Source organism: Phoca vitulina, unplaced genomic scaffold (assembly GCF_004348235.1).
Source record: "Phoca vitulina isolate PV1807 unplaced genomic scaffold, GSC_HSeal_1.0 scaffold9, whole genome shotgun sequence".
NCBI classification, from domain to species: domain Eukaryota; kingdom Metazoa; phylum Chordata; class Mammalia; order Carnivora; family Phocidae; genus Phoca; species Phoca vitulina.
Window position 1 is genome coordinate 9833713 of NW_022589712.1, and position 13370 is coordinate 9847082.

The window sequence follows — 13370 nt, forward strand, 5'->3', positions numbered from 1 at the left end:
TAGGACTATGACGCTTCACATAATTGAAAACCTTCTATGTAGTTAAAGAATATCAAGAAATAACATGCCCTAAAGCCCATTTGTTTCTAAGGATGTAGGAAGCGGTAACATTTTGATCTCCATCTTCTGACTTTTCTTGTTGCCGCTCACCCAAGGTAATCATCTAACGATAACTGAACTAGGCAGAGTCACCTAAACTGGTCAAACTTTCATTAAAATTAATGTCGAATTTCAGTGTATTTTTCTCAACTTGTCCCACGGCTTTAAGTTTCCTAGAGGCAATACAATAGCAGTGGTGAGTGCTGAGCGCTGGATTTGCGGCCACTTTTCACCTGCACTGCATCTGCAAGATGAGAGTGTAAGAAACACGCCAAGGTCAGAGAAATCATTTCCCGTTCCAGCTGGAGCTCTGACACTCATCGCCTCAGCGTTGGACCCTGCCTTTCCTCCCCCACTTGGGAGAATATTTGCACCTTAAAGGATCTGTGTTTGTATCATGCCAGACTTCTAGAAGCAACTCTCAATGAACACCCTGCATTCTCTCTTATAATCAACTTTAAAAACAGTCTTCAGCCGGTCTAACAGGCAAGTTTTTGTTAATGCCCAACAGAAATGCCACACAGACATCTAACAGCTACTTTGTTTGTGCTTTCAGGGAACGGCAACCGCTAGAACGCATTATGAGCCGTCACAGATGCGTTGCTCTCTCAGTCCAGCCAGATGACGGAAGACTCACCTGGTTGTTACTGTTAGCAGCTGACGAATTGGCCTGAGCTGTACTTGCTGAGAGGGAATCGAGGAAGGCCTGGTCAGCCACTGAATTTCCACAAGAAAATGGGTCTTTTCCATCGTTGGGCAAAATCTGAATATTAGAAAGAACCACAGTTTTTTCATAGATTAGGGGTAGTTCACAGAGTCCCTAAAGGCAAGCAAAAATTGTCATCTATTATGGAAAAGAGGTTTATATTCTTAAAAGGTAGGGTAGCCTTTGAACATCTATATTAACTATTCCTTTCTAGAAGTATGCAGAGTTCTAGAAAATGCAATCAATGCCAGCACCAACTTAAATCCTCAGATTGTTCTCCTTCTTGTCCATTTTTAGGATCCTGCCTGCACAGTGCACAGAGGTAAAGCATGACACAAACATTAAGACAGGTGGGCTGAGTCCAGGGGCCTGTGAGCCCTCTGGAACTGCACAGGCGAGCCTGGGGTGCATGCACGTGCACAGATTTCTGAGAAGAAGAGCCACAGATTCATCGGATTCTCCAGAGGGTTCAAAACTCCCCACCCCAACTCTCCATCAGGAACAACAGGGAGAGAGACAGCACCCAGGTAAACATCCCCCCGGGGCATCATTCCTCTCTGCTGGAGGGGAACCAGAGGCCCTTGTTCTTGATCTCACTTCCGTTTTACTCACAGGGCACCAGACAACCTTGGTTTCAGTTGGTCACCGGAGGGGGGAGAGGCAAGCTGACCCAAGTACCCAGAACTCAAGTTTGAGTGACCTACAGACAACCAGCAGGGGGCGCCAGGAGGTTGGCTCAGAGGGGGGTTTGTCAGCTGAGTGTGTCCCAGGTGGGAGGCTCCTTCCAGGGGCTGGAACACTATCCTTGCCATCTATGGGCACAGAGCTTAAACCAGGTTAGTAGCTCCCAGGAGCTCATCCAAGACCCTCTGTTTATGGGAATGGGAGTGCGGGCTGAGGGACAGGTCCTAAACCAGCACAGAGCAAAGAGAGCTACTTAAAAAAAAATCTTTTTAAACTTTGTGAATGAACTCGTAATATAAACGGTACTACAGGCAACAGCGATTACACAATATAAACAAAGGAAAAACAGGGACATTCATCCAGAAAAATTAAAAGTTGCTCTCCCAAGAAGGAACTTAATTTAAATATCTGGAGTCACTCTTTGGAGCTTGGGTCTATAGGTAACATTTTTTCTTAGTTCTACTTCAATGTATTTTTCACGTTTTATATAATTAGCAGGTATTACTTTTACAATGGAAATTTTTTTTATTAAAAATAAAGTTGCTACTTTCCATAATTCATAAAAAGATGTCTGACAAAGACCAGGTTTAATTACTATATGACAATAAGTTCTTACTTCAACATAGTCTGTGGGAACAAGCCCCCGTTCTCCTTTGCTGTTTCTTCCTTCCAGCCATCCTCCACCAACATCCTAATAAAGTTTAAAAAAGAGAGAAAAGAAAAAAATATGACATCATAGTTGGAATTTCCTACAGAAATTTTGCTTTGTTATACATGAAAAAATAATTAATGTTAAGCTCTTTATTCCCACAGAGCTAACACTGTTCAAAGTTATAAATTTTTTTAAAAGGTTTATATGAGAGGGAGCGCAAGCGAGTGAGGGTAAGCACACAACACTGAGATCATGACCTGAGCCAAAACCAAGAGTCGGATGCTTAACGGACTACTAAGCCACCCAGGTGCCCTCAAAGTTATAAATTCTTAAGGCTTCTCTTTACTCTGGAAAATGGTATCATCTAAAAACAAGAAAAATCAAACAAGTGATCAAAGACTGAGAAGTAGCCCATTCAATAGGCTAGAGTGTCATCCATGTGTAATTCCTCTCTATTCACTGGGTGGGGGCAGATGACAAAAATGCAGCCCCGACTGTCAAGAAGTAGAATGACACCCTCATTTCTGGAATCTGTGTTGTCCTTTGTGACCTCTGTGGCCAACAGAATGAGGTGAGGTGGAAATAATATAGAGTGAGTTCAGAGTCCAGCCTCAAGAGGCTTTGCACATTTTTCCCAAAAGAGCTGTGTGAATAACTTGGGTTGCTAGATGACAGAGAAAAGGCTCAGTCTCCTGGACGCCCCACCCCAAGCCAGCCAACCCTCAGCAGGGGAACTGCCAGACACCTGAAGGACCACGTGTTAAAGCACTGAGCCCCCAGCTGCCCACCAGGTGCCTGCAGACATGTGAGGGAGCTCAGGTCAGTGGAACCATCCAGCCAACCTGGAGGTTCCTGAGCAAGACAATAAATGGTTGTTTGTTTAAGCCACTAATAAGCTTTGGGATTGCCTATTATCTAGGAAAAGCTAACTGATCCATGGTTCCTTCATTCTTCTGGATAAACAATGTTAAACTAAATTATAAAATATACTAGAATTCCCACTTTTCAATCTATTATCTCAACAAAGTCCTACTTTTTCACCTTAAAATAAGAGTTGTCTTAAGTTCATAAATCATGTCTCAATTAGTTAATACCTATCTGAATTTAGATAACACATTTTTTTTGAAGATTTTATTTATTATTTATTTATTTAGAGAGCGAGCACGCATGCAGGAGGAGGGGCAGAGGGAGAGGGAGAGGAAGAGAGAATCTTAAGCAGATTCAGCTTGGAGCCCGACGTGGGGCTTGATCCCATGACCCTGAGATCATGACCTGAGCCTAAACTAAGAGTCGGGTGCTTAACTGACTGAGCCACCCAGGTGCCCTAATAATACATTCTTTTTTAAAAATCATTTGAAGGGGCACCTGGGTGGCTCAGATGTTTGGGCGTCTGCCTTCGGCTCAGGTTGTGATCTCTAAGTCCTGGGATCGAGCCCCGAGTCGGGGCTGTTCTCTCCCTCTGCCTCTCCCCTCTCTTGGTCATTCCCCATTCTCCTTTTATTTTTATTATTTATTTATTTACTATTATTTATTACTATTTTATTTTATTTAAATAAATGGCTTATTAAATTTATTTAAATAAATGGCTTATTTTTATTTATTAAAAACAGATTTATTTATTACTATTTATTTACAGATTTATTACTTATTACTAAGAGTCAGGTGCTTAACTGTTTTTTTTAAATAAATAAATAATAAAAATAAAAATCACATTAAGCGACAACTTTGTCCATTTTTGAGCATGACAACAACTTAAATACTATTTTACCAGGAAATGAAGACTATTTCTTCATTTAAAAAAATCAGATAAAGAATCTTTAATCTCTCTAATGATTAAAAATAAACTATTTACTTATATACACTTAGCATATTATCTAAAACTATATATACTTTTCCTACCCAGTAATTATTTTTTGTATCTAAAACATATTAAGACAGGTTTTGAAAATACTATCAGTATTAAGAAGCCACCATCCTCTCTTGGTCATTCCTGTTCTCCTTCCCCGGTCTCTGCACTGTCCCAGGCCCCTGTCCCCCCCACCTGGAGGAACACCTGCATCTCCTCCTTCCCTCCCCAGGACGTCTCCAGCTGTCCCGGCCACCTTCTTCACATGCTACTCTCAAAGGCGTCCCGGGGAGCTGGCCTATCCCCAGTTCTCACCTCCAGCTCGGCCATTTCCATTTTTAAACTGAGGCAAAGCTATAGGGAAGGGTTAATTATTTACTATTCTTCAAGTGCCACATATCTAACAATAAACTCATTTAATCTTCCCAAAGAAGCTTTTCTCTCTGACTCACATACTTAATAAATCCACCATTCTCTCAGGTCAAAGGCCAAAACTCTCGGGGATCCTTGTCTCTTTTCTCTCCAACAGTATCTAATCTGGCACCAAGTCCTCTGGGTCTGACTCTGCAAGGCCTCCTGTGTTCAGCTTTCTTCAGTTCTTGTTGCTACGACCTGAAGTCACATCCCCAGGCTCCAGCCACGCCAGTTCACTCGATACACCTGTGCTAGATTAATTTCCTGGAAATGCAAGTCTCACGACATCACCTGCCTAACAACAACATCAAGAAGAAAACCCTTAAATGAATCCACTACTTACAAATGAAGTCCAAAGTCTACATCCTGGCCCACAGATCCTGTCTGATTTGGCTTGAAGAGCCAGTTTTCTTAGCCTGTCTGCTACTGGCACGTATGTGCCCCGTACCCCTGGGACCCTTGTTTACGTGTTGTGTTCCCAGCAGAGAGAAAAAGCAGAGGCTCAGAGGCCAAGCAGATGTGGTTTTGCACCCTTACTCTGCCACTTATAAACAAAGTGATCTTGGGCAAGTTTGCTTACCCTCTACGTCTCATTACCCTCATTTGTAAAACACAGATTAAAAGTCCCTAGCTCACAGAGTTCATGGAGAAAACATGTCAAGAATACATGTGTAGTATTCAGCCAAACACTTGGCTCACAGGCTGTCAATCAGCCTTAGCTGTGACTTCCAAGAAACACTGAATGCTTTCTAATCTCTACACCTGTGCTCTGGCTGGGATCTGTCTGGGACATCTCTTTCCATTTCTGTCTGATGGAACCCCATCCAACTACCTTTAGGGGACTTAACTTTTATTCACTGTTTATAAAATATAGAGTCTTACTTCACCATCAATACTTCATAAACAACAGGGTAAAAATTTGTGTGGGTTTGAATTATCAACTTATTAAACAAAATAAAATCTTAAAAATAATTATTGTCCTTAAGAGACCATCAGATTTTAAAACCTCTTACCGGATTTGTAATTGTGATGATTTCTCCTTCATTAACCGTCAGTTCATTATTGCCAGGCTCAGCAGCAAAATCATACATAACCCGAGCCTATTGGGAATAGAGACAGAGGAAGTTACAAATGTAAACTTCACAGTAAAAAATCAAACAATCTTTATCATACAATTTGTAAACATGCTGGCATGAACACTCATGACCGTGGCTATGGTTGTTTTGAAATAAAGGAAGACATATTACCAAAATGATTCATCAGCCCTATTGTGAGGAAAGAGGACACCAACGCTGAGGGCCCCTACTCTGTTTTGGAAACAGGGAAGGTTTCTGGTAGCTGCCCATACTGCATTCAGAGATCAGATCCCAGAATGTTCTCAAAACACACCTATTTCATCGGCGGGGGAGGGGAGAGAAAAGCATGCCCTTCATTTCTTCCTTTTTTTAAAAGATTTATTTATTTGGCGGGGGCAGAGGGAGAGAGAATCACAAGCTGATCTGAACTGAGTGCAGAGCCCGACACAGGGCTGGATCTCAAGACCCGGAGATCATGACCTGAGTCCAAACCAAGAGTCGGACACCCAACTGCGCCACCTAAGTGCCCCAATACCCTTTCTTTACAGAGGTAAGAAGTGAAAATAGAGACATCATTCATTCTGGGCACACTCACTCTCAGGGACTAAGGGAACATACAGATGCACACATGTGTACACTCATGTAAGATTCATACATTTAGATTATTCCCTGGCAGTGAAAATGCTCACTATTCTTTATCTAGAGCCACTGGGATGAATTTTAATGATGCAGTACCCCTAGCCAACTAAGAATTTAAGATCCAGGGAGCAAGATACACTTATATTCTTCTCCTGGAATACTACCCACTATACGAGAGCCTCCACGGGGTGGTGTACACTGGTTAGCTGACCTAACAGCTGTGATTTTCAAATTTTCCTGCAATAAAATCTTAATTCCATGGAAAACAGACTAAAGGGAAGCTGTTCTGGTTGATGGGAGGTGGGGCTGCTCCTTCAGCCTCTTCCTCAAGAGGCTCCTTGAGGTGTGCGTCAACCCAGAAACATGGATTCCCGGGAATACCACTATGTGCACATTCCAAGATGATCACTGTGGTAAAAAGTATAGTACTTAATATATATTTTTAATCCGTTTCAAATTCTAAATAATTGTCTTTCATGGACTATCTCATAAAAGAAGGTCCATCTTCATGTACTTAGGAAACCGACGATTTATTTGGAAAGTAACTGTCCTAAGTGGCAAATTCAAGTATATGTACAGAGCTAGTCAAACAGGACTAATGGAACTGCACTCATTTAACAAATATTTACTGAACACCCACCATATGGTCAGAACTGCGCTAGGCCCTCCTGCTTGCTAGTGCACTCTCCCCACACTTGCTTAATGATGCCTGAAATCTCAGAACAAGGATTAAGGATTTACAGCTACTGGTAAAAGGTTAAAACAAAAAACAAAAAACAAAAAACCACCACCCTCCAAATACTAATTTATTTTGATATACATTAAAAAAAAAAAAAAGGATGATAAGACTGAGGGATGAATATGCAACAAAGCCGGTAGAGTAAAATGTTGTTTACAGAATTTAGATGGGCTGATAGTGTTCAATGGAAAATGATTTCAAATTTTCTACATGTTTGAGGTTTTTTCATAACAAAATGTTAGAAAGAAACAAACAGTCCGGTCTGTCAGTCACAGAACGGCATCAGCTCCTGGCCTTCCGTCCTGAGAGGCTGGGAAGGGGGTGGACGGAGCAGGCCGGAGCAGAACTCTGTGAGCACGACAGTTTTCCCGGGGTCAGGACACGGGACGCCGAGCCTGTGCTGATGGCTCTTTCTCCTACTGCTGCAAAAGTTGACAGAATTCTGCTGGTCACGTTGTGGGGTATTTTTTAAAAACGTCACCCCAATCTCAATTCCTCACGCATCGAGGGCAGATACAGATAAATGCATGAGGAGGGTGAAGAGGGTCCCTGGGTCAGGCATGGCCCCCAGGACTGCGAGCTTCCTGGGAAGGGCCTGGTGTGCACTCAAGAGTCGGATGAACCACCTGCTGCTTGGTTATTGTTCCTTAGGGATCCTGGTTAACAAGTCTTTTCTAATGCAGCTAAATCTAATCCCCACTACAGAATACCAAAGCCTCTTGTGTACCAAACGCACAACTTGATGGAACAAGTCAAAAACGAAAACTGGAAACTCCCACATTTAAATATTACTGAACTTTAGCCATGGAAAAATATATATAAACATTGTAGGTTTATGGAAACACTGATTTAAGCCGCCTGAAAAAAAAATCCTAGAGATGCTTCTTAAAAATTAGAATTGAGAGAAATTTTAGAGAACAAAAAAATGTTAAAAAGCACATCCCCAAATGAGCATAACGTGTCAACAGAAAACAAATTTGAGCAACCACTCTTACCAAGCTTAGGTAGCCCGGAAGCCCCTAGAACGGAAACCCTTGGGGTGCTGTCTCTCTTTACCTGCTTTTCTGGTATCTGGATCTGGCTTCTCCCTCGCTCCACCACTGACAGCATACAGAGATGCTGGCCTCCACCCCAAATGCCCATCAGTCCCCCTATGCTTTGTACGGCCTTTGAGAAAAGGTCCCTTTTTTGATGCTGCTTTCTCCAGCGTTGGCTACAGTTTAAGAAATGACTCAAGTATTTTCAGGAGCTAAGTCTCTACACAGGTCCTGGACGGCAGGGGATGGGATACCGTATGTTGAACACATACCGTCAACAACAGTCTCTTCAACAGCAATACCAAAAAGTCTTATAGAAGAAGGTGAAGGGATAGTAGACAGCAATCTTAAACCTAAGTTCCATTATCTAGCGACAGTAAAATAAACATCACAGATCCAAAGCTCTCGACGGTCCAGGCCCTGGAATAGACCCGTGGCGCCACACCGCTGCATGTGCGTAACCCACCAGCCTTCACACGGATTTCCTTCTGAGAGAGAAGAGAGGGGTACGAAAGTATTCAATCTTCTTGACCACGTCGCAAACATCTGTTATGTTGTCTGCTCCACATCCCTTCCTTCTGGAAAGTTCCTGCTTGACTCCAAGCCATTGGTAAGCATATAACCCAAACAGGGATAATCAGAACTCTTCCCTAGAAACTGATACAGACGCTGGGGCGCAAGGGTCTTTTTCTCTGAAAATGCTGCCAGGGGCTAACTAGCTGAGGTACAGAGTGGAACGACAAAGGGAAAGAACGTCCTGAGGGGATCACTCGAGGGACAGCCTGAGGCTGCTCTCCTGCTCTCAGACACAAGAGCCAACGGGTCTCCTTTCGTGCCTAAGCTAACGGGAGTTCAGATTCTGTCACACAACCAAGAGAGCCCAAGTTGATACAAACCAATAATCCCAAACCAAAGACTTTATTAAGACGACATTTTAAATAAAAGAGAAACACTGGATATAGTAACACTACCGCGTTTCCTATTTTGCAAAACAAAACACTAGAACCTAAAATGAACAAGAGAATTAAAAAGTTCCAAATGACAAAAAAACAAAACCGGCTGCAGAAAGTTCATGTGGGGGTCAAAATGCAGAGGACAAGTCCCCATCCTTAAGCACCTGCTTCTCTGGTTTTATATAAATCATAATTAAATCTAGGGAAAAGCAGTAAATCTTCAGTAATGTAGCTCTCTCACTTTAAAAACAGAGACACTCAAAAACTAAAAATAAAAAATTTCAAGAGATGGACAGATCCTTTATTAATGTGACCCTTGAGAACTGAAATTTTACATGTAAGTGGTATTTCTATATAACTAGTTCATGCCAAGCTTGCTTTTTGTTTTTTTAAGATTTTTTATTTATTCATTTGAGAGAGAGCACATGCGCGCAAGCATTGGCGGGGAGGGTCAGAGGGAGAGGGAGGAGCAGAACCCTGCTGAGCAGGGAGCCCAATGCGGGGCTCGATCCCAGGACCCTGGGGTCATGACCTGAGCCAAAGGCAGACGCTTAACCGACTGAGCCACCCAGGTGGCCCTCAAATGCCAAGCGTGTTTTACTTAAGCACGCTCATTTGACTTCTTGTGAAATCGTATACCGTTAATGCTTTCCTCTATCTCATTTTTACATAACCATCAAGATCATCAGAAGAAAAAGAACTTCCTTTAATAGACTCTAAGAGCATTATTACGCCTTTAATATATGCAGATGTATTTGTCCTTATTCTAAATGATTAAGACTTAAACGCTTTTCGGTTTATAACAATCTGTGATTTCAGTTCAATCCTGGCCTGCGCTTGTTCAGTTGTTACTTTGCATCAGAGAATCTTAAATTATCTCTGTAAAATTTCATCTTGTTAGATTTAGCCATTGCCCCAACCTACTAAGTTTTCTGAATTCTGAAGCCATCATCCAACTCTACCCAACTACTGCTTATCCTTTCCTGCCCAAGAGTCCTCAGAAAGCCTGCTATGCATGCTTTCCACAGCTTCCCCTGTGTCGTTACTAAAACTGTGAATTTAGGGCCGCGTTGAGGTCCCAGACGGCCACACACATTAAGAAACTCTTTCCCAGAGGACATGGATCGATTATCACATTTTGGGTATGTGGCTCTTAAAATTTCCAATGAAGGTGTAGGGGCCAAGGGCAGGCCACCCCCAAGATGGACCACGTTAGTAGGAAGATTATTCTCAGCTGAAGGCAATGAGACCCTGCAGCTCAAGAGAAACATCTGTCCTTCCCTTAACCACATAGAAGAATCCACGTTGAGGGTCTTCCGCAGAATAAGGGTTATTTGCTGAGATAAACTGTATCTGATGACCCAGCTGTAGGGCAGGGCAACCATCTAATTAGCAGATACCTGCTCTTCTCACTGCCCTGGGAAATGCTTTCCTCTGAAGCCCCAGACCCCTGCCCCCGTCTTAGTTCAGAACCTCCTATTTGAAGGAGGACTTCAACCACCTGCATTCTGACCTCAAACTTTCTGATTAAGTTCTTCTGTCCAGCTTATCTTTTAACTCAGGCAAAAAAAAAAAGTCCCCGTGGACAAAGCATGATGAGAACCAAAACTACCCCGTTAAGCAATAAGGTCTGCCTTGAGCCAGCAAGACCCCACATGCCTGACCCCAACATGTGACGTACCCACCTGCACGTACCCCCCCCCCCCTTTGCCCCACATTTTCCTTATACAGACCTGGAAGTACTTTCAGCACTCTGGAGACAGTCTTTGAGATGCTAGGGTGCTGTTTTCCTGGTGGGTGGCCTCAATGAAATCAATTCCTTTCTTGTTCTTACCACGGCTCCTTTCTCTGCCTGTGGATTTTGTCAGTGGCGAATGGCCAAAACCAGTCTGTCTGGGACCCCCGTAGCCAGGCCTTGCACCCCTGTACCTCAGCTACATATACCTCATTTTGCCTGTGTGGATTCCCTGTACGTATGCTATTAAATTTCATTTTCTCCTGTTAATCTGTCTCATGTCAATTTGATTCTTAGTCCAGCTAGAAGGACAGGAATGTCCCTAGAAAGGGACAGGAATTCATGCTCCTGGACAGTTGGCGTAGTTGGGCAGGATACTTTAACTCACCAGCCCCCGCTCACCCCGGACTCAAGTGCAGCTGGGAGACCCTGGGACATCTGACCAGCAGCCACAGAGGTGAGATTTCTTACCATGTCAGCCTCCCGGAATCTCTACCTGCAGAGTCAATGGAGAAGATGGTGAGAGTCCTCTTCTTACTTTCTAAACTCAGATTAGCAGGAGAAAATGTTTGTGGAACTAGTTCCTTGGGCTTAAGTGATTGGTTACATTTGGTTACTGATCCATTTCCTCCCAGAGATGGTCTCTGTTCTCCTCTGTGTCTCTTCTATTGTTTGTCATCTGTTGCTAAGGGACATCTTGGAAGCCAAAGCCACAAAACTGGTGGGCAGGGGTCGAGCACTTAAAAGCTGCTAGGCCACCTCAAGAGGACTCCCGTGATAGGAGAAGTGGGCCCCACAACAGGGCAGACTGACACCAGGTCACCTGCCAACCTCAAGAAAACTTCTGTGCAATGAGGTGTATACTCTAAGACAACACACAGTCCTCAACCCCACAGCACATCCCTCCCAGGTATTAGTGTGGCTCCAGCAGACCCAAGGCTTACATAAAGCTTTTGGAGTTTTCCTTTCATTTTGTTCCATGTTCCAAGAGCTTGGCTTTATGACCAATGGGAATATTCTCTTTGGTCTCCACCATCCAGAGGGTGCACCTTGGTGGCCAGTCGAATAGACTGGGGATCCGAGCCTGTCCAGCTGTGCCAGCTCTCAGGGGTGTCTGTCACGAGAGGTCCCAGCCCAGAGGAACTTTTGTCATCTCAACTTTCACTGCTTGAGTCCCATTCCAGAAGCACCTGCCTGGTGTTACAGATTAGTAGGCCTGTGACTGGAGGCATCTCACATTCTCGTGGGATGCGGGAGACACCATCCTTACTGCCCGTGCCTTTAAACGTTCTTATACTAGTTTCGGGAGTAAACTTTTGGATCATGGGGTCTGCATCATCTATGCCCTTCTCTGGAAGCCTCTTGCATCTTTGGTTAAGCCACTAAAAGGCTTACTGATTTGAGTTGCTACTAATAGATCCTATTCACCAATGGCCAGACAATGGATCCCTTAAACTGGCTATATTAAAAAGAGAGAGAGAGAGAGAGAGCTCAGTTGTGTTATTAGTGTAATGGCTGGCCTCAGAGAATCCCCCGACAAGACAAAAGAACAGAAATTAGCCCTAAGACTTAAAAATAAATGTCCACACCCAAAGTAAATTCCCCTTCTTAAAATCCAGGCTCACCTGTCTGTTTTAACTTCCCTCTGATTTACAGAGATCATTCCGGCCTAATCTCTAGGCTCTAGGTATCTAGGATGCTCATGTAAGAGCTGAAAGCCAGAAAATAAATCTAACAAGAGCACCTGAGACTGGCAATACGACTGGCCTCGCTCCTACGCTCCCGGGCTCTGGGATCACGTTCTGCCTGCCTTGGGCATTCCTGCACAGAGTCCTTCGCAGATGTATCCCAGACTACCCGCTGTGAAAGAATTCACACCCCCTGGACAGCTGCAGATCTTTGAAATTCTAAAATCCTTTTACTTCTACTTTCAAAAGACCCTACCTAATTTAGGGAGTAATTAGATTACTTGACTATATTTCACAACTTTGCCTTCACTGAGGAAATAGATGACCAAAATTTCTCCTAGGCCTTATACAAATGATCTGCAAAAGGCCAATGTTCGGGGAGTAATCAAAGCCAAGGGTAAATTTTGTACCCAGAAAAAAAGGCTTTTGTTAAAATGCTCTATACATACCTTACAAAGTCATAAATCTCTTGGTTCCCATTTTAGTTAAAATTCTTCCTGATATAGAGAAGCAAATTTAGTTAAAAATATGGGCCAATCGGGTGCCTGGGTGGCTCAGTTGGTTAAGCGACTGCCTTCAGCTCAGGTCATGATCCCGGGGTCCTGGGATGGAGTCCCACGTCAGGCTCCCTGCTCAGCAGGGAGTCTGCTTCTCCCTCTGACCCTCCCCCGCCATGCTCTCTCTCTCAAATAAATAAATAAATAAATAAATAAATAAAATCTTTAAAAAAAAAAAATAAGGGTCAATCCCTTGATATTCAGGCTGTAATCCATGTCTTTGGGGAATTAGGAACAACTGTCTTTTACAAACCTCTACAAAACCAGAACTACAACTCTAGAAACAAGTTAAAGCTCACCAACTTTACCAATCTCCAAGCCTCACCTAATTCCTCTCAAAATGTTTGTACATATTATAAGAGATCAAGATATTGGAACACAATTGTTCTATACCTTTAAAAAAAGTAAATTTTAAATAGCAATTAATAGCAATTACCCTGAAAGTCTAGAAAAAAATTTTTTTACATTCTCTGTCCCTTGAAATTATAAATCTTATCTTTGAAATGTAAACACAATCTCCTGAAACTGAAGAAAAAAAGAAGTAT

General features: G+C 43.0%; 1 protein-coding gene across 5 annotated transcripts in view; it reads right to left on the reverse strand.

Moving 5' to 3' along the window:
* The window catches only part of SNX9 (sorting nexin 9), a 75756-nt gene that overhangs the window by 52542 nt on the left and 9844 nt on the right, over window positions 1-13370 (reverse strand). For 2 of the 5 annotated variants that reach the window (XM_032407577.1, XM_032407576.1), the window contains exons 1-4: window positions 11630-11634; window positions 5415-5501; window positions 2106-2180; window positions 737-862 (exon numbers count right to left, since the gene is read on the reverse strand). In XM_032407577.1, the coding sequence (XP_032263468.1) occupies window positions 737-862; window positions 2106-2180; window positions 5415-5492 (279 nt within the window). In that variant the 5' untranslated portion in view covers window positions 5493-5501; window positions 11630-11634. Of the gene's footprint in view, window positions 1-736; window positions 863-2105; window positions 2181-5414; window positions 5591-11629; window positions 11635-13370 lie in introns of those variants that run through there. The other 3 variants (XM_032407574.1, XM_032407573.1, XM_032407575.1) reach the window with 2 other exon arrangements.